At 38.4% G+C, this 20,809-nt stretch overlaps 2 protein-coding genes across 2 annotated transcripts in view; both read right to left on the bottom strand.

Moving 5' to 3' along the window:
- Positions 1-16,037: 16,037 nt before the first annotated feature.
- Positions 16,038-20,809, bottom strand: part of mfsd8l1 (major facilitator superfamily domain containing 8-like 1) — a 35,153-nt gene continuing 30,381 nt past the window's right edge. The window contains exon 11 of the mRNA XM_028403533.1: positions 16,038-16,147. Within this exon, the coding sequence (XP_028259334.1) occupies positions 16,070-16,147 (78 nt within the window). The 3' untranslated portion in view covers positions 16,038-16,069. The remainder of the gene's footprint in view (positions 16,148-20,809) is intronic.
- LOC114434358 (RNA polymerase II, I and III subunit H) lies at positions 18,645-20,461 on the bottom strand. Its single transcript, XM_028403534.1, has 6 exons — positions 20,299-20,461; positions 19,983-20,074; positions 19,592-19,675; positions 19,277-19,370; positions 19,110-19,193; positions 18,645-18,983 (listed from the first exon to the last, which is right to left on the bottom strand). The coding sequence occupies exons 2-6, from the start codon at positions 20,053-20,055 to the stop codon at positions 18,866-18,868; spliced, it is 453 nt and encodes a 150-aa protein (XP_028259335.1). The 5' UTR covers positions 20,056-20,074; positions 20,299-20,461; the 3' UTR covers positions 18,645-18,865.

Below are 20,809 nucleotides of genomic sequence, written 5' to 3'. Positions count from 1 at the left end.
TCATCTAATGATCCCAGTTCAACTCAAAGTCACCACATGTTTTTTCCTATAATAAGTAGTCATGGGATGAGAACTGCATCAAGAGATTTTTAAGAAGCAGCAGGACTGTGACACAGTCAGTAACAGCGATAGAGATATGCAGAGTTGTAAGAGGTCTTCAGATAGGGTGGGAAGATGCCAGGAGAGCACGAGCAGCAGGGGGTGTAATGAGGGGAAGTCTGAGATGAGATAGTTAACCAAAATGTTGTCTGCTCATTGGACCAACTCAAAAGATCTGCAGAATGAATATGTAATGCCGCCTGCTCTCATGAATGAATCTTAAGTTATTTATGGCTGTTATCAAGCAGGAATCTCAACAGTGGTAGAACTTTCCATGACCTGCATAATAACTTTTTCAAACAACTAAGAATCTCCTTCTTTAAATGATTATTTCATAGCCAACGCCACAGTAGAACTAAGCAAAGGTATGCAGATGTTGATTGTATCTGAGATCCAAACAGAACTATACAGACATTTATTGCATCAGGAAAAAGCCCTCAGGGTACCAAACAAACATTCACTAAACAAATGGAAAACAGAAGACACAATAATAACTATACTCAAACAAATTCAGTTATAACCTCAAACTAGAAATAAATAGATTGTGTTCCCGAAAACGGCATCAATCAGTTTTAGATGGGAAAACAAAGCATAAGTGGCAGAGAGGAGGAGCCCAGCATCACCAGATACTATAGAGAGGATCTGAGGACAGTACAATACAGATGTTTGAGACAATGCCCATAGCTCATGAATTGAGTTACCATATAGGACACAATTGCTGTATTTAAATTCAGTTTCTGCGTCATGGTGGAAAATCCGAACAAAGCTTTCAATTATCGCCTCTGAAATGTATTCACTCTGTTACCTGCCAGTGGCTGGATTATAAAGCAACTTAGCATTCCTGTGATCCTCACATATAGCACGTATAACAGTGTTCCACCCTCCCCCACCCGCAACAACCCAAGCCCTTGTCGTAAACAAACGTGTACCCGGTGAACTTGTCAGGTTAAATGAGGGGTTAACCAAAGGAGAGGTACAGGTTAAAGCTGCCAAGCGTTTGACGCTGCAGTGCTGTTGGACTATTGGCAGGAAACCCCTTGAGGCCATAGCATATCCAATGGCAGCCTCCCAAGTGTTCGTCTCCAGCTGTGGTGGGCCTGCTCTACTAGCTTAATAGCCACACACCATCCTTCAGCCACACTGACAACATGCTAGGTGCTTGTTTTCTGGGTCAGTTTTGTCCCTTGGGGAAGGAGGATGTGTCAGGTGAACACACAAGTTTCCTCACATGTTTCTTGTACTTCTTCCCCCCCTTCCCTTATGTTGTTTTCCGCATAATCACCATCATCTCTGCACAGCATTTCAATGAGCCCAACCAGCCCCCTGCTACAAATGCAGGAAATATGGCAGAACCCCGCTCCCCTAATCCCCCTTTGTCCACCCTGCCTCTGTTAACTGCGTCGTTATCTTGGTGCTGGCTGATTCTCTCCGTCACACTGCAGACATCTCAGCTGTCTAGCTTCTTCACTGTCAAGGTGCTAACAAACCATGAAAGGTGTCAATATGGAGAACCTCTGATCAGAGTTTGGCCTGCACATGGAAGCTGCCATGGTGCTGCCCCGGAGCTCAGCGGCCCAATGGCAGGCCTGCGACTCCTCTGTGAGGGGAAACTGATGGTGGCGGGCCAAACAGCTCGACACACTCAGGTTCTCAGCAACCCACTCTTCTGTGCAGATGTGAGCAATATTTTGGCTCTAGCCAGCAGCAGTGCTGATCCAAACCTGTGAATCTGATACCAATTAGTGGCGGCCTAATCATGTGCCTCCCAGTCCTGGCTTTTGTTAGGAAACGGAATAAAGAGATGGAGAAAAGTAAGGGAGAGACAGCCAAAAGGGGAGAGGAAAAGGAGTCCAGACTCGCAGCGAGAAAAGAGGGGCCAAGGGATTGTTTAGAGAAGTGATCTGGCAGCAAAAATCTTAAATAGTCCTAATTTAATCTGTGAGGAATATGTTCACTGGCCTTCATTTGAAGGGACCAGTATGGATATAAGACACTGGACAAATCTGGTGTTTGCTGCACAGCTGGCCATGTGGTTGATTAACCACACCCCCCAAAAATTAAACTCACCAGCAGACAGACTCTCACACACACACACAGTCACAGTCACTCGCACGCATACAGATGCATCATTGTCATTGTTCTCCTCTCGCAGGTGGAGCGTTGGCATTTAACCAGTCAGCGCTGCCCCGCTGAGCTCCCGGCAGATTTGCAGTTCATCAGAGGGTCATATCTCTCTCACTCTCTCTCTCCAACTCCATTCATGACTCCGTTCTTTACAGTAGCTTCTGCCAAATCAAGGTAATGCACTGCCCCCTAGTGGAGCTTCATCGGTCACATAATGACAAACAGCATCACTAAACGCTGCAAATCTTTCAGCTAATTTGAACCAATAACCTCTGGTTGAACCCTGTGTCATTCAGAGTTCACGGTGTCTGAGTTAACAGCTAAGCTTCTTTTTATTCTCTGATAATAAAGATTAGACAACTGCCCGATACTCTAAATAGCTTTTTGTTTGTTAGTTTAAAGCATCCTGACCACTAGTGATGACGTGAATGGATAGTGTGTTTTCTCAGGGTCAGAGCTGAAGCACATAGAGCTCAGTGAAAAAGAGACATTACACATATATAATATATGTAATCTCTGTATCTTCTGTGAATTTTTATAATTTCACATTTGATTATTGTGATTTATTTATGAGCAAAAATGAGAACAACTTTAACAAAATTAGCCTTTTAAAGAAAATCTGAAGTCATATTATAATAAAACAGTGATGTTGCCAAGGCTAGGTTTACTTTATTAATGGACATGCGGATATTACTTTTTTTTGCAGCAAATACATTATTATGTATGTTATGAATCAAAAGAGGGATGGGATTATTATTATTTGACAGTGACATTTGCCAATTAAATTTTAGCAAAACTAAATTTCTAGTTGTCTATCTAGGAGGACAAATATTTATGTATTTTTTTTTTATTTGGGGGCAGATCTGTTGTTACTGTTTAAAACTTTTAAAGTCTGATGTAAGGCACAGTGTGTTTCTTAGCCTTTATGTATCAGAACACATCTGAAAGATGATGAGTGCACTCTTAAAGAATTTTAATGATTCTTTCTTATAGATAGATTTTTCCTTTTAAAGCCTTTTTAGAAATGTCACTTGCCACTATACATTAATTTATTTACATAAATACATAAATAGTTTTTATACTTATTGTTTTTAATATGTTTAAATACTTCTTATACATTAAAACTAAATATAGTTTGTTTTAATTTAATTTAATTTAAATAGAATTTGGTATTTGGTGTTTGTTAATATTTAAAAACAAAATAATTTTCATTAATGAAATGAATTATTTTTTTCTTCCCAAAAGCCCATATGCATTTACAGGATTTCTAAGTTAGCCTGTATAGACCTACTGCAGATATATTTACTATATTTTTCATAATATAATATATAATAAAGTCATTTTTATGTACAACATAAAGCATTTTACAGTGCATTTAAATAATAAAATACTAAGTAGTAAAACACGTTTTAGGGGGAGCTTGCTCTCTGTGTTAATTCTGCTCTGTAGCACATCAGGCAAACAGCCCAGCCTGTTTGTCAATGTTTATTATTGTGTTCTTGCTCTTGACATATACATGACCGGCAGCAACATGGACGTGATGAGGAGGAATGGAGGGGAGACAATGATGAGCGTGTTCTGTACTAGCAAAGACATACGGCGCACTGGAAAGAAACACGGCTATTTGGAGAGAAGAAAAAAAAAATGGGCCATTGCCTCTCAGTGGCCTCCCTGACAGCATGTTCACATAACAACTGGTCTGCTTTCGTGGACACTCTTATCTTAATGAGGCCCAATCCTTTGTTTAGCCCACAGTGGATCTACAGATAGGATTGTTTTAAATAGGTCTCCCCTTTACATACCTCTGTTGGCTTGCTGCCTAGCACTGCATCCAGTTTGGGGCGGGCTGCCTTCCATAGTCTGAACTCAAGAGACATGATACATCAGTGTCAAAGTTGTCATCTATTCTGGGATGAAGAGGCTGTTAGGGAAGATCTCTTTGCATCGTGCTGCTTGAGGGATTGACGGGGAGATTTGGCATAACTGTCCCCGTCAGCCATCCTGATACATATTCAGGAAAAGAAGGCGAGACAGCACAGTGAATGTGCTGTGAAACCCCATCACGCTGACTCTCTGGGTCGATTGTGATGTTACACATAAAGGAGAGTTTGTCAGATCTGTCTGTGTTCTGAAATGGAAAAAAAAAGTCAGAGACAGCAAGAGCCCTGTGACCGCAGCAAGAAGCGGCAGAGGTCAAGAATAGGTTACAGACGCTCGGCTGACTTTTATTGTGACTCTTACAGCCTGGAGGACTTGCACAGCAGGCGCACAAAGATGCCCATCCCAATGAAACTAGGGCACAGATTCATGCATTAGAGGCACAGCAAGCTCAGTCTAGCTCACCACCACTAAGTCACCACTTCCACCTTGACCCTGCTGCCCACTGATCCCAGACCTCTGCAGGCCACTTTTGTCTCGTTCCAAATGCTGGCGGCCATCTACAGAGGAAGGCGAGCCTTGAAGGTTTCATCCAGTGGGCTGCGTGGCACTTGAAGGTCCTCGCTTGTCTGTGTTTATGCTAACAATTTGTGAAGGTTAGAGCTACCCAGCCCTTTTCCATCAGAGTTATAAGAAATGTAAAAAGGAAAAAGAACAGATTTGAAACTAGTGTCACTGGTGAAATATCTCTACATGCACTGAGGGTGCACAGTGATGTAATAAGAGCAGCTCAGTAACATCATGTGGTGGAGACAGACTGTCCTGTTCAGGGCTCTTAGTTTGAGGGTGGGAACACTTGACTCTCTGGCTGCAGGACGTAGTTTTCAAAACTTTATGCTTAAACAGTCACAGGAGACACATAAAGTCCCCGTCACTATATGAGTACTGTTACATAAGATGTAAGATGTAGTACAATGTATGCCAATGTATTCATGTATTCTAATGCTGCCCCTCTTAGTCAGGTCTCCCTTGTAAAAGAGATCTTTGATCTCAATGGGACTAACCTGTTTAAATAAAGGCTAAATAATATAAATAAAATAAATACATTTTTTATTCTGGGTGTTGTGTTAATGTTATAGATCTTGTTATTAAAAAAATGGGTATATTTAAAATAACAAATAAAACATGTATATAAACTCATTGACAGCATTCATTGTCCTGACTGTTTTTGTAAAATTCATTCTGCATTTTACTTGAATACGTTTATATTTTCATTCTAGATCAATGGATGTTTATTTAGGAAAACATTTACATGTACTTTCTAATAATTATTATCTGATGTAATTATGAACACTGCAATAAATGTAATAATTTAATTCTAATTAACATAGGCTATAAATAACAGGTACATATTAAGTGTGCTCACAGTTTCTGAAGTATGTGTATTAAATAAAGTATTAATTAAATAATATTTAGTTGAAATGTTACATCATTATACTGACAAATAAAAAAGTGTGTCTTTGTTGAATTAATAATGATTACATGATCAAATTCAACATGTTAGCAATTAACGTATGCTAGTAACTATGTACTGCGTAAGATCTTTTATTATCTGTTTGAATCCTTTTCCTAAATCATTTTTCTGTGGCTTTTGAGGCAGGGAAGAAAAATGGAAAGAACCTGAAAGCATTTGTGCCGGCAGTGATTCAGTCTGACCTACGGGGACAGATAACCAAAGCAGCTCCTGAGGTCATAAAAAGTCACTCAGACTTAAGATTTGTAACGATATAAAAGGCCCGATCGTCTACATACAGTTATAAAAGGGAGCCAGTAAAATGTCTACACATAAAGTGAGGACACAGAGACACATGAGAACCAAAGGCAAGAGCGCTTTACAGTCTGTGATTAGCATATCAGAAACACCCAGATAGGAATGCAGATAGTACAGAATTAACCACAGGACAATAAATAGGGAAGCAAATATAGGATGGTTTGATAAATGAAAACCAGACCCAACATGAGCTGGGTCTGACTTACTATTAAACAGACTGTGGCAAATAATATACAGTATTTGACTAAAGATAAATTGGTAATAAAAAGTATTAGAATAATATGATGTTCGAACAGCAACTGTTATTGTTATGAACACTAAATATAATAATACATGTGGAACTACATACTTGCCATCACTCTAAACAGGTTTAATTAACAAGATACCTCAGAGAATACAGTGCCTCTTAGCCTAATGAAACTTCCCTCAAGGCTCCACTTCTGGTCCTCATTTTATTATTCGTTTAGCTGATGTTTTTGTAGCATTTGACAACTTTGACAACAGCCCAGCAGAAGATTATAAGAAATATTTGGAGAACAACATGCCAGATATTAATTTGGAAGACTTTCTTGAAGTTGACTGTCTGAACTGCTCTCACAGTTGATAGCTAGATAGGTTGCGAGTCATGATTAGCAAGCTTAAATGAACCAAAGTTGTATTTGGCACTCGTACAGCAGATATTAAATTTAGAGTCACAGCTATTACATTGTAATGTTGTACAACTGAAAGACAGTGCTCCAGTGTTTTGTATATTAATGGGTACGATAACTATATTTAAAACAGTTTGAGTAGCTAAAGTTCAAACATTTAAAAAAAATGTTCATTCGATAATAAATAGGAATTTTACAATGTTTTTCCATGTGTTGTTTGGAGGACTCCCATAGAAAATAATGTGGATTCTGACACACAAGTGCATTACATATATCTGCATTTTCAAGGATAGAAGCAGGTTTACCGTCACCACACACACACACAGTGTCACACTGAGAATAATCAAAACTGTAAATCACTCATAATAATTCATAGGTCTGAAAATTTATTTTTTATTAAGAAAAAAATGTTTTAATCACATATTAAAGAGACATATGTGCACTTTTAAATAATTAAAGTTTACCCTTGCACTCTATAAGTCACTTCTGACCTGACTAATGGGGTCACACGTTTCAATAAAACAACAAGTCCCATTACACCAAACTTCCTGGTTCCTGATTTGTACAACCTTCCTCTCTACTTATTCATTATGCTATTTTACGTATGTAATACCACATTAGCATATCACCAGATACAATATATTTATTTACTTATGTCATCAGACCATCATGTAAAGAAACCGTAGAAGAATTCCAACTAAACTAATCTATGTTTACTATTTTTAAACATAGAAACATGTGTCGTTTACTTGAAATGACTACAGGACTTTGTCTTAGTATTCCAAATGTTTGATTTTGAAAATGAAAATATATAAAGTAAATATAAACTGTACAGTCCACCGTCATTAACCCATACATGTTTGATTACATTCAAGGGCATGTAGTATAAACTTGTCTGGAAATGACAGATGTCAGATTACTGACATAAATCTTCTTACCAGAGCGCAGCTGTAATACCACTTTACTCACAACAACATTAGAATTCCAGTATAATCTGTTACAGATTATTAATTCACTTAAAGAAGCAGGTCAACTGCAATAGAAACTATATGGTTAAAATACCTTTGAAAAAAAGAGGGGGTGGGGGGGCAGAAGATTTGGATTGGAACTGACAGGCAATACAGGAATGCGATGCATGAATCACAAATATGGGACAAACAATGGAGAAAAAGTTGGAGAAACAACACGCATTAGGACAGCAGTGTTGTGACAGTGTGGACAGTAAACAAGAATGAACTCACAAGATCACCAAACTGAGCGAGACTTCATGAGAAAGATGACTAAAGTTGTCAAAGTCTCTCATAATCCGTACTTGTTTGTTTGTGCCCCAAACCATTGCACTCCCATTTCTGAACAAAAAAACATCTAGACCATGAAAAAAAGATTAAGAATAGAGAGCGAGGAGGAAGGAACTGTGGCTGGATTATTAAATCCAGGAGGGTTAGCTGCATTTGTCCATGCTCAAATCTTTGTTTTTTTTTCAAAGTTTAGATAGAGGTTATTGGGCGGCCACTGCAGGGTGGTGTTATGCTCTGTAACGATGTGGCATTTGCTTTGGCACTGCTGTTGGTGTCTGTGCACAGAGCAACACTCAGGCAGTAGTTTCTTTTAATTTGATGAGACATTAATTGGCTCAACAGTGAATTTCGCCATGTAAAGCTGATCAGACTGATTGCTCTTTGACGTGTCAGCTGTGTCACACAGATTGTCCAGCGCCATCACATTTCACTGTACGAAAGCGGCGAGGACGCAGGTGAAAGCTGTGAGGGGGCAGCTGGGAAGAAAAAAATAAAAAACAAAAGAAGCGGGGAGTCCCATGGCTAGGTCAGGAGTTCAGAGCCGGAGTTTGTCACCTGCTTGGCTTGGCACGCAATCATCCTCAGGAGCATTAAAGCCTCCTTCGTCTCCATCTACCTCCCCCCTAATTGGATTTAATGAGCGATTTAACAACACAGCTCTGCCCAATCAAATCAAACTGCTACTGTCTAATCCCTGCTCTCTCCTTTGTAATGCAAGCATGTTCCAAGAGCCTCTTTTTCTGCAGGGCACCTCCACCCTTCTTTCTGGCTCCTGCCTCACACATTCTCTCCCCTCCCTCCCTCACCCTCCTGTCTCTTCCCCTTAACGTCCGACCCAACTAACACCAGAGCGGGCTGAGAAAATCCGCTGTCCAAAAACTGCTCCAGCAGAGCTCTCACATGGTAGGGGAAATGATGCCTTTGACAGTTTTTGAGTTTGTGGTGTGATCACACCTGCAGGTCAAAAAGGAAGCTGATCTCTTTTTGGCCCAGCAATTTCAGCTTTGTATGGTGAAGATGTGATCTTTTTTTTACGACTTAATAAACTATCCAGAAAATCCAGACATTTTTATTTTACACTATTAGACCGTTTCCACTTGCAAGATGTGCAACGAAAATTTTTTAGGAAACTGGAACAACTATGTTTATGTAGCAATGAAGTAATGAGAATAAGTGCATAAAAATACCCCATCATCAGTGACTTGTCACCTTAGTAGCCAAAAAAGAAGAAGGAAAAAATGTTGTCCTTAGTGAGATTTCTTGGCTCTTGTTTACTTTGTTTTGGCCTGCTATGGTATTTAAAAACACATTCTGATATTTAAAATTGGCTAAATTTGGTCAATAGTACATCCTTGGATACAACACACTGTTTCATCTTTGCTAATGGAACATAACTGTATTGACCAAGGTCATCTGATCACTGGGTAAATGCAGGTTGGGGATCACTCAGGAGTTAGGCACTTGGAGCTGTTCTGTTTTCACTCGCAATTTGTGCCTGTGGTTAAGATTTGGTTTCACTTGTTGTTGGGGTTAAGCATTTAAAAACAGGGTAAGATCCTAATTGGTCATAAAATACACAAATTCATAACATGAAATAAATTTTACAAGTAAACGTCTAAAGTAAAATGTCAACCTCATGTTATGTGTTCCTGGTGAGGATGGGCTGCATAAAACTTACTGTTTTTGTCCTCTTATACTTAAAGTAAGTTATTTATAAAGGAATGATTACTCATATGTAAATGTGTACAGGATTTACGTCACAGCAGGGCCAGCCCAAGCCTTTATGGGGCCCTAAGCAAACTTTCATACCACCACCTCAGCATCAGATGCTTCATCATCCTATAGGCTGCACTGAGTGTGTAACATACCCACTATCATTAACATACCATCTCGTTTGTATTAATCAATGTTATTTTTTAAAATATAAAATATATATTTTATAATGGACTTTTGGTGCTCTTGGGGGCCCTAAGCGGCCGCATATATTGCATATGCCTTGGGCCGGCCCTGCGTCACAGGCTTTAAGTCAGACAGAATTCATGGATTTTTTAACAAAACAGCAATGCTGTATGTTGTTGAATTAAAACTATTCCATTACAACAAGTAGTCGCATGTTATCATCCTTTGCCTTTTATCTGCCAAAACTTCACTTTTAATAACTTTCAGTAGATACAAGCTGCTGATTAGGCACAACCATCTTTCACACATGTTGCCAAGGCTGCATTATTTTCCTCATTAAAATTTCTCACATTTATAACACCAAATCTAAAAAGGTCAGCTCAAAAATAAAAAAAAACTCAGGACCGGCTGTTCGGAACATTTTTGATTCTCTCCAAATCAAAAGGGAGGATTAACTCTTAGTGGGATGATAACAGACACAGTTACATTTAGAAACCAGGAAGCATCCATGCATTGCACTGATGCCTCCACAGGGCAGTGGTTCAGCTGAGAGAGATTTTCCACTGCATGTTGGAGGCAAAGCTGCTGCTGAACTTATAACGTGAAAAGCAGCTTAATTATTAGGTCAAATGAGGAAGTGTCAGCGGCTGCTGCGAATGACTCGATTTTTCTCCATTGATATACAAACGTTCTATTTTCTTAAAGCATTCTAAACATCTATTTGTGGACAGTAATTTACACTTCTGTTTTTCTTTATAGTAAAACCAAGCAAGTTGATTATTTAGAGCCATTTTTTTCTGGATAGTCTTTATTGTGCAAATATTCCAGCATGATAAAAAATAAAAATTGTATTTTTTTTTATTATGAAACAATTGAGTTAACCTCATAAAAACATTTCAGGCTCATTTATTAAGAATCATCTATAGGCCAATGAGCTGAAAAGCAAATAAAAAAAAAGTTCAAATGTCGTCTGACAAGTATTTTCATTGCATTAAATAATTTAGCACAAATATGCCAGATTAAATGAAGAATGCCTGCAGTGCTCTTTAATAAGAACAGATCTGATGTGACGTTGTTACCAAACGCAGGGGTTAGTACACAGTGAGGCCTGTTGTTGTGTCTTGGGAATAGGACATGAATTTATGGTGAGACAGTGTTCACATTTCCATATGCTCCCATCTTTAAACTATGCTCCAGTTCATGCTGCGTGCCACACCGCTACCCTGCTTCTCTGTGTAGTGATGATCTCTATGTAATTTAATATTTAATGGTCAGTGTTGCACCATAGGGGCACAGAAAGTCATACCAATGTATGCTTTACTGCTGGAGTCAATAATGTTAACTGACGCCCAGCTGTAAAATAACAGAGGACGATATTTATGTGCACGAACGCTGGAATCTCTGATAAAAGCTTCAGCCTCTTTTATCTCTCTTTATCTCCGTGCCATCACGGTGCTTCTCGTTTTATTATGTTCTCTTTTTTTGGCTTCAGTTCTCATCCACCCTCCCCTAAGTTTGCCCAATTCCCCCTCGGTTCAGCGGCAGGGCACTGGGTCACGGCACTGGCTTGATTTTCACACTGTTCCCTCTACTGAATGCTACATCAAGTTAATCAGGGTTAACAATTGCGGCGGTGCCTTGCTGAGCAGGGCTCCCATCGGCTTAACGTGGCCTGGCTCTGGTGATACAGATGGGTCTGTAATCTCTCTGCTCAGAGAAGAGGGGTGGAGGAAAATGGTCGGGTGGGTGTGGTCATATAGGGCAGTTGCGGTCAGATGATGAGACTCAAAGTTTGTGGAAAAAAAAAACGGGGAGGTTTTGAGATACTTGGTTGTTGTGATGTTTCTATGGAGCCCGAGCTACAGAGAGCCAGATGATGAGCCTTTATTAAAACTGAACAATAAAAACGCAATTTTTTGTTTGTAATTTAATAATGTTTAATTAATTTAATAGGACAGTAATACATTTTATTTTTCATGTACCTGCATGTTTGTTTTTTAATTTTCAATTTCAATTTCTTCATCCAGACTTGTTTGATGCAGTGGTGCAGTTTTATATAATGGTACTATATAATGGTACTAATACAGACAGAACAATAAATACATAAAAAAACACTCTTATGCCAAGCTCTTTTTCAAGATTTACTATTTTTGCTATTTACTTTTGTTGGAGCCGGACCAGTGACCCTGATACCTTCAAAAAATTAGCTTTAAGTGGGTCAACACTGTACAAACGCACACTTTAACCAAAAACAATGAGGTTTTCTCAAATCTAATGTATTATTTATTTTGCCTAAAACCAAGCAGAGACTAAAATCAACTGAAATGGGCGAAAGTGAAAGGAAACAGCAAACAAAAAATAAAGACTTTGTTGTGAAACCAATATGCGCATAAATTAAACTAAAATCCACTCATGAAGAAAGAAAAACTAGAATCAGTGCTGTAATGACATGCAGACATTAGTATTCTGTTTATGTACTTTGGTCAGATGAAAGTTTGAAAGATGTGCGACTTAAGTATCTGCAATACTTTCATCAAACACACAGGTCAAGACGCCACTGCTGCGATGACAAAGGTCAGAGCGACTGCTGGAATTACAAAATCCACAGTATGTGTGTGATGTGTAAAGATTAAAAAAGAGCAGGAGGAGAAGAGTGTGAAGTCTTATGAATAAAACTCTTCCAGTATAGAGGATGACTGAGGCCTGACCTCATTTGGGTAAAACAGAACTGGCTCTGCCACAGCAGCTGGCTAGCTTGCACAGCTACTAAACACAGGGTACCCCCGGCTGCAGGCTACGCAGACTTAATTATTCATTCAGACAGAAGAAGCATTACACAACACTGCTCTCCTGATAGAAGCAGGAAAAGAAGAAGAAAAACTCCCTGCCTGTCACATAGCTCTAGGTGACAGAAGTAATGCTGAATTATGTGTAGGAGGAATTTTCTTACAGCAAACAAACAAAACTGGACACTTCACACGACCTTCTAAACTTCAGGCTTAAGTCTTGAGTTGCATTGTTGCATTTTACCCGTTTATCATGGTGGACATTCTCTCATCCTTTTTTTTTCCAGGCACTCTGCCTCTCCACTTTGTTTTTTTCTCCATATCCACTGTCGCACCTCTTTTAAGTGACACATGTATTATTCAAGTGCCATCCATGAAGGGACACTCAGAGACTTTCACAGGTTTCTGTCCGTGCCACCATTTTGATTTGACTTGTGGATGGGACACTTTTTTGCGCAAAACATTAGGAAATCTGTGACACCGGTGAAGAAAGTGAATATTTAATGTAGTTCCTAACTCAAAAGCTGCTATAAGGTCAACCTTGAGAGCACTTTTCATCCATTTATTACCTATTTTAACTTGCTTCATAAAGTCTTAAAAATCCCGTTGAAGGTATTATTCTTGAAACACAAAGTTGTCCCGCAAAAGGCTCGTGTAAAGTGCACGTGAAAGGACAAGAAAAAGTCAGTCACAAGAGAAAAGTGGTTGCTGATGCTACCATGTTGCTTTGTCCACACACTCCCATGTGTAAAATATGTATGCTAGCTAAGCCCCACGATGCCCTGTGAGACAGAGTGAATCATCCCATCTCAGCCCTATTTTGTGAGGATCAATCAGTTATTAAGGCTGGCGAATGAGATTGAACTAAAAAAAAAAAAAAAAAAAAAAAACACAACAAATTATTGTCCTACTAAACTCTACTTGCCCTCGTTGCCCTCTTTAATCGAGGAAAGGTTCACCCAAAGTTCACATGTCCATTACCATCCTTGAATTTTGGCTGTACATGCCTCAAAACCACTCCTCGAGATTGGCGAGGAAAGAAAGGAGGAGCGGGCTTGCCGAAATTTACCCTGACAATTGTTCATATGACACACGACGTGTTCTACACTTCTGACCCTGATACGCCGGGTCGCTGTTCGGTCAGACCGCCGCTGCAGGCCAACTGTGTTTGGATGTAGCGTGTGTGTGTGTCTGTGTGTGTGTTGATGGGTTGGTGAGGTTGGGGGTGGTGGGGGTGGGCGCCCAGTTAAGTTGGAAAAAAAAGCAACCCAAAATATCCCTGTTACTGATGCTGTGTCGTAACATTTCTAAACCTGCCCCGCCCGACATCAAAATGGGTTCAGCTAGAGTTCACAGTGGAGGCCACACCCCTTTCGTCGCTACGTCACCAGGCAGACGACATGTCGTCATGAGCAAGAAATGTCTCAGCTGCAACCTTCTTCCTGGTTTCCCCTTTGGTAAGGTCACAGCGACCCCCAGAGGGGCCGCATCTATGAGCTGCAGCTCAGGAATGTTCCAGTTTATACCACAATCAGGTCTGAAATGACTGTCAAATATTTTCTATTATAAACAAATAAATATTATCCATTTTAAACTATTTCTCTCTTAAATATATAAATATGCAAACTATATGTATTTACCATTTAATAACAACTAAAATATTACTATTAATGTGTATAACTGTGTGTACTGGACATGATAATGAAGATAAAGATCATTTTACTTTATGTAAATTATTATCTATATTTTATTCAAAACTATGTCTTTAAATAACTAAAAATAGGTCTGCTTCAGAAGTTAATTTATTATTACACCATTAATTTTTAAATTTTTAAACATTAAATTTTTATAATTTCAGGTTTATTCACTTTGTAAGAGATTTTTATTATGTTTATTTTAAAATAATTATATATGTATAATTAATGCAATGTATATCAATACATTACATTTATATACATATATTTATTATAGTAAAATAATTTCTAACAATCATTTAAAAACTATGTATTGTCAAATTTTGAAATTGTTTAAAATTAAGTGATTTAGATTTACCTTTGAATGCTTTCTTTTTTTTTACAAAATTTCAATTGATGTGTATCTGTAAATTTTATGAAGACTTACTTTTATTTGTTTATTTTGTTTTAAATAGAACTTTTAACTTAACCACTCTAAATAAATAAAAGTAAAAATTTGGTATTACATGTGTGATACATTTTCAAAAGGTGGAACATTTATTTATTTTTCCTAATTCTTTAAAACTGAATTATAACAGCAATATGTCTATTTTATTATTATATTAACTATTATAATTACACAGACACGCAAACACACACACACACACACACACACACACAACATAAGTCAAACAAATCAAGTTCAAGTTTATATTTTATGTATTTAAACCAACTGTAAACAAAAGTGTTAGGTACTCATTAAATAATAAATGGACAATAAATAATACATTTATACAGAGTTCAAAACGCATTTTTGGTGTTTGTGAGTATATAAAAAAAATGAACAAATTAAAATGATGAACATGATTGAAAGGTTAATAAATGTAAAATAAAAAGTTGTCCTCCACTCAAATGGTAACAAGTTGACACTTATTAAAAGCAAGTAATTAAAAGTAGATTTTCCCAAAGATGGTTTTGCTACGAAGCACTCGGGTGGCAGAGATCACACACCAACACTCTGAGCTCAGCAGTGAGCAGGAAGGAGGGTGACATGCTGCAGAAGTATGAGAGCGCCCACCAGTGGTGGAGATCCGTATTACATCATCACTAAACACAGAAACATGTGGCTGTCCTATTGAATTTGAACAGTTATGACTGATAGCTATGTTTTACATTGAGATTTGAAATGTGGAGATTATTCTTGTTATTGATTACACTTTTACATTTGTTTAAATGTAAAAAGTATTTGTGGCAGGGCTGCAGTATATTCAAAGAAAGTAAAAATTCTGTTTTTTCCTTCAGAAGGCCGAGCATCAGACATAATGGAATGAATGTAGGTGAAGGAGTGAAATAATATTTCATTAAGGTAAATAAGACTTTTAAAAAAATGTATCAACCCAATTCTAAATACTTTCAATCTTTGTTTTTGCAGAAAAAGAATAATAAAACCAATACTGCTTAACCATAAAACTCTAAAAGAAACTGTGCTAATATTTCTTGTTGTATAGTGATAGTATACTGTCATAGCGACCTACCCATGGTAAGCAGGACTCCAGATTTCCATGGGAAATATACTGTACACATCAGTCAACAGCCTCTGCACAAAAAAGCAACAAGTCCAAGCTGTATGCTGTGAGTTGTGGTGAGTGTTTTCACCTTACATGCTGGACCAAAAGCTGCTTATGGACATGAAGGAGGGGGGGGGGGGGGGGGGGGGGCAAGCTGCCTGAGGCCGGTAAAAGCTAGTATGCTCAAAGTAATCAAAAGACAATGTTCTTTCTTTACAGTTTTTAAAAACACTCCAATACCTCTACAATCCCTTTTTCCTGTGTCAGCCACAGTTGTCAACGCTGTCCTCTTCCTCAACTGCAGGTTCCACCAGCCGGTTGTATGAGAAAGCCAGCATCATCTGCAGATAATTTATAACCTATGTTAATATATATATAAAAAAATATTTTCTGTATTACTTCTGTGTCTTTATCGTTTCCTGAGGATTATTCTTTACATTTCTGAAACCAGCAGCAGCAGCAGAGGTTTAAATGCCTCCTTTAGATGCAGATAATAGTAAATGTAAGTTTAGTATTCCACACAGCATATGACTTGTAAAGATTCACTATGATTTTAGTTCAGTCAGCATCCTGAGCATTCTCAACAGAAAAAACAGGTAGTTCATTGACCTTCTTTGATTTTAAATTCTATATTTTTGATGGTCCCCTGTGAATGTTTGCCCAGTAGAGTCCTAACATACTTAGCAGCACCCCTGGTTAATTGTTTCTATATTTGTCTCCACAAATCCATATGTAACGGTTCCGTGAGTCTCTCTTTCTCTCTCTCTCTCACACAGGAACATACCCCGGTTTGTTTTCCTCTTCTGCCTGTGACAGGGAAAACATTTGGTTGTGGTGCGCTGGTTTGCCCACGCGTCATTACAAACATCGCAAGCATTTTGTTATGCTCGTTTGTTCTCTAATCTAAGCGGAGCTTCTGGCTATATATGTCAACTTGCAACTTGTTTTTGTAACTTTGAAGTCTTTTCTGTGGTTTGTTTGTTTCTCATTAGTTCCTATTAAGATTCTCATTGTAAGATTAACTTGAAGCAAAAATAAAATGCACTACATTACACAAATGGGGGGTCTAATTTTAAACCACCACAAGAAGGCAGTAGTGGAATTTGCAGTAAGGCTACTTCGATAAAACCTACTGAATAGAATCTAAATATTTATATTTGTTCCTAATTATTTAGATGCTACCAGATTTATTTCATTCTAAAAAGAACATAAAAATAGCTTTTGACCCCATTGCCCAGGATACAGTACTTCCACTAGTTAAACAACAAATCCATCTTTTTCCACATATCCACAGACAGACTCATTTTTTCACATCTTCAATCTCTATTTAATTTCCTTCAGCCTACCGTTAGCAGTGCCATCATCACGCCCATCATGAGGTACATGTTTTCTGTAAGACCACCAGCCCACAGAGGGCCCAGGATGGTTGCTAGGCCCCCCACTGAGCGACGCACCCCCTGGCTGAAACCTACAGAGAAACAGATATGAAGTCTCACCATAAGGACATAGGGCTTATTACTTACATAAAAAGCGGAATACATTTAACGTCTCTCATTCATGACGAAAAATGCTGAACAAGCTACAAGAATTGAGTGGCATTTATCATGCTATGCGCACACTCGTCCAACAGATGGTGCCATAGCGCACCTTGTGTTTTCTCTGAAGTTACTTTAGAGAAGAGTGACACCTGAGCCACAGCTACAAATGGCAAGCCCAAAACCTGCAGAAAGACTCCTATGATGAACTCCGTCATCTTCACCAGGTGCAGGAGATGTTGCAGATGATCAGACCAATGGCAAGGACCACTCTCTCTGCAACATGGCAGCTCAGCCAGCGCACAAACAGGAAGCCAGCGATGACAACCAAACCGCCGAGACAGTACATCACGCTGTTCTCCAGCTCCCTAAAGTTAAAATACTTCTGTGTTAACGGGGTCACCATGGTCTGAGGGGAAGATGGTTAAAGGTAGATTTAGCCTTTAAGTCTAAATGAATAAAAAAAATACCATATCTGTTTCTAGCTGTGTCTCAAATTATGTGTATGTGATATGATGTGTATGTGTTTAGTGTACCTCCAGTACTGTCTGATTGAAGACGCTTTAATAATACTGTCATATTAAATGTGTATTTTTTTGTTTTATAATTTGTATTTATACACTATACAAATCTCACCAAAGGCCTAGAAGTACAGCTATAAAGCTCCCGAAGAGGTTTTTACCTCCTTAAAGGGTAAATCACTCGTGTGCAACTAGATGTGTAGCATGATCATTACATGACTAACTCTCTGAAAACAAATGGTACACGTACACACATTTAACCCCAATATTTCCCATGCATATATCTCTACTGCACAGCTAGTCTTTTTGTCCTGCATCACTCCATGTGGTAGTGAAGGCTTTTCATGCACATATCAGCAGTGTGTGTGTGTGTGTGTGTGAGTCACTGGCAGTGCCCTTTCCCATCCTGGAACATTCATTATTACAAGTACAAAACCTTCCTCCCTGCCTTTAATTCAATTTTCTGTCTCCTGAGTGGCCACATTTTAACTTGCTGACATCCGAGTTAATACACAACTGTTCCCCAGTGGCATGCATGGTAAAGAGGTGGGGTTAAAATATTTACATTATCTAAAATATGTCATGCTGTTGCCCTGAGGCTGTGAATGTAAGCCCGACAGAAAAGGTGGGAATGTAAACACCGAGTTAAAGTAGAAAAAAAATAAAGCACTTACTCTGAACCCTAGAAATATAATGTAGAGATATTAGAGATAATATAAACAAATCTTATTGGTCATGGATTTAAAGAATAAGCAGAAACAAAGTGTGATCCAACATAACTGTTTAAGAATCATTTTTGTATAAAAAAAATCTTTATTTACAGTTTGGCAGCAGGCAGAGGTTGCAGCAGTTGTTACGTATCAGTCTTACGCCTGCAGTCCTTCACCTTGGAGGAGCCATTTTGAATAACCAAGAATATAAAAGATGTTTTCTACAGCCTCCATGTGCTCCAGTTCAGTTGCCGATGGCAGTGGAAGAAACTAAGCAGGTAGTCGGGTGAATTTTAGAAGGCCAGCTTCTTCATGAGGAGGTACACTCTGGAGTCCACCTCAAAGCCGTGAAGGTTGTTGGCATCTCCCTGCAGCCTCATGAGGAGGCCTCCGTAAGACACATAGGCAGAGCTGGAAGAATAAAAAACAACCACGGAACTGATTTATCATGTCCACAGGACTGTTTAGAATGAAAATCTTTATGTGAATTTCACCATCAGACACACATGACTTTCTTTTCATGTTCAATTCACTTACAGACGTGTGGCAGCTTCAGTTGAAGTCTCATCACCCTCAATCTTGTAAACTTTCCCATACATCACATAATCAAACTGGTCTGCTCTGAAAATATCACCAAAGAGATGTTAGAACACTAAGCCCAATCAGCAAAGTACTCACATTATGCTTGAACTAAACTGTATTACCTAGATGGCCGATCATCCTGAGGATTGTACTCTCCATCATCTGGCGTTCCATCTTCATACAATGTGCTGGCAATAACCAGTCTGAACTTATCACCTTAATAAATTGACACAGAGTATTATAACACATTAGTCCAGGAGCAGATACGTGTTGACAATGCTCTGATCACTGCCTGCAGTACACATCACAGCTAAACTGTGTCAGACTATAGCTTGATAATGCTTGCTATGTTAGCACACAAAAATGAACTATTAAATGACAATATTGTATAATATTTAGCTTAAACTAAACATATACAAGATTTGTTTTTCTCTTACCAAGATCAACAGGATAGATCTGGATGTTAACGTCCAAAATTAGGTCCATCTTGAAAGACTCACTTTCACAGTGTAGACGAGACACTGAACATAATCAAGTCATAGAAGAGTGAGCGTTAGTTGACTTTCAAACTGAATGATCACTGTATATACATGAAACCAAATATGAATGAGCCATTAAGACAAAACACAGATGCAAAATCGGTAACAAACAAACAGTAGATAGTTTAGGCTACATGAATGGATTGGCCACAAATAGCAAAGACTAAGAAACTATTACAATATAAGCATTAGGCCGCTGAATAATAAATACTGGATGATATGTTATAATTATATAGTTGAATTACAACAAGTTACAATCAAGTTCGCGTTGTCTTTATATGTTACATACCTCTGTCAAACTTCTTGCCGTCTGGATCGATGTCTTTTACATCAAAGATATCCTCGAACAGAATCCCAGCCATCTCTGTCTCAGTCTACGAACTGGTAACGAAAAACAAAACAAAACTTTAGGGGAATTTCACCAACAGTCAGCTTCATAATTGTGTCAATGATCCGCTGACCCCCCTCACCACTCAACATCAACATAACAAGGCTGCTGCTGCCCTGCATTGCTGAATTAGTCATAACACACAACTTCAGCACTGCCTTCTGTCTGGGTTAGCTATTAGCTTTAGCATGTTCCCCACAAGATTCCCCAAGCTTACCTCAAATAGGACAGAAGTCTTATACTATATTGTGAAGACAGTGGTATGGCGGTCAGCCAGTTTCTCTCAAATGCAGCGAGTGATCAATATGTGCGTTGAATATCTTATTCGAGTGAAACTTCATTCATTAGTATCCGAATCTGACTGTACCGCGCAGGAACAATGTGCGCAACCTTTGGCATCAAAAGTACTTCCGGTTGAAAATACATACACAACGCATTATGAATTTAACACGTACTTTTTTGGATAAAACTATAAATATGAATATAACGATATGTAAAAAGTTATTAATCTAAAAATAAAAAATGGTGAACTAACTTTCAAAATTGTCTGTATGCATTAGTATTTACGACATCTGAGTATGCTTTACGACGTATAAACAAAGCACGTTCACGATAGACTGCGCCATATAAATACTTAAAATACTAAATACTTAGTATTACGATAGTCTCTTGCTGTTCCCTAAAAGAAGAAATAAATGTCATGTTTTCGCTAAACGTGTGCAACGTGG

Source organism: Parambassis ranga, chromosome 4 (genome assembly GCF_900634625.1).
Source record: "Parambassis ranga chromosome 4, fParRan2.1, whole genome shotgun sequence".
Lineage (NCBI taxonomy): Eukaryota > Metazoa > Chordata > Actinopteri > Ambassidae > Parambassis > Parambassis ranga.
Note: the sequence above shows the minus strand (reverse complement) of the source record. Positions and strands in the feature narration are given on the sequence as shown.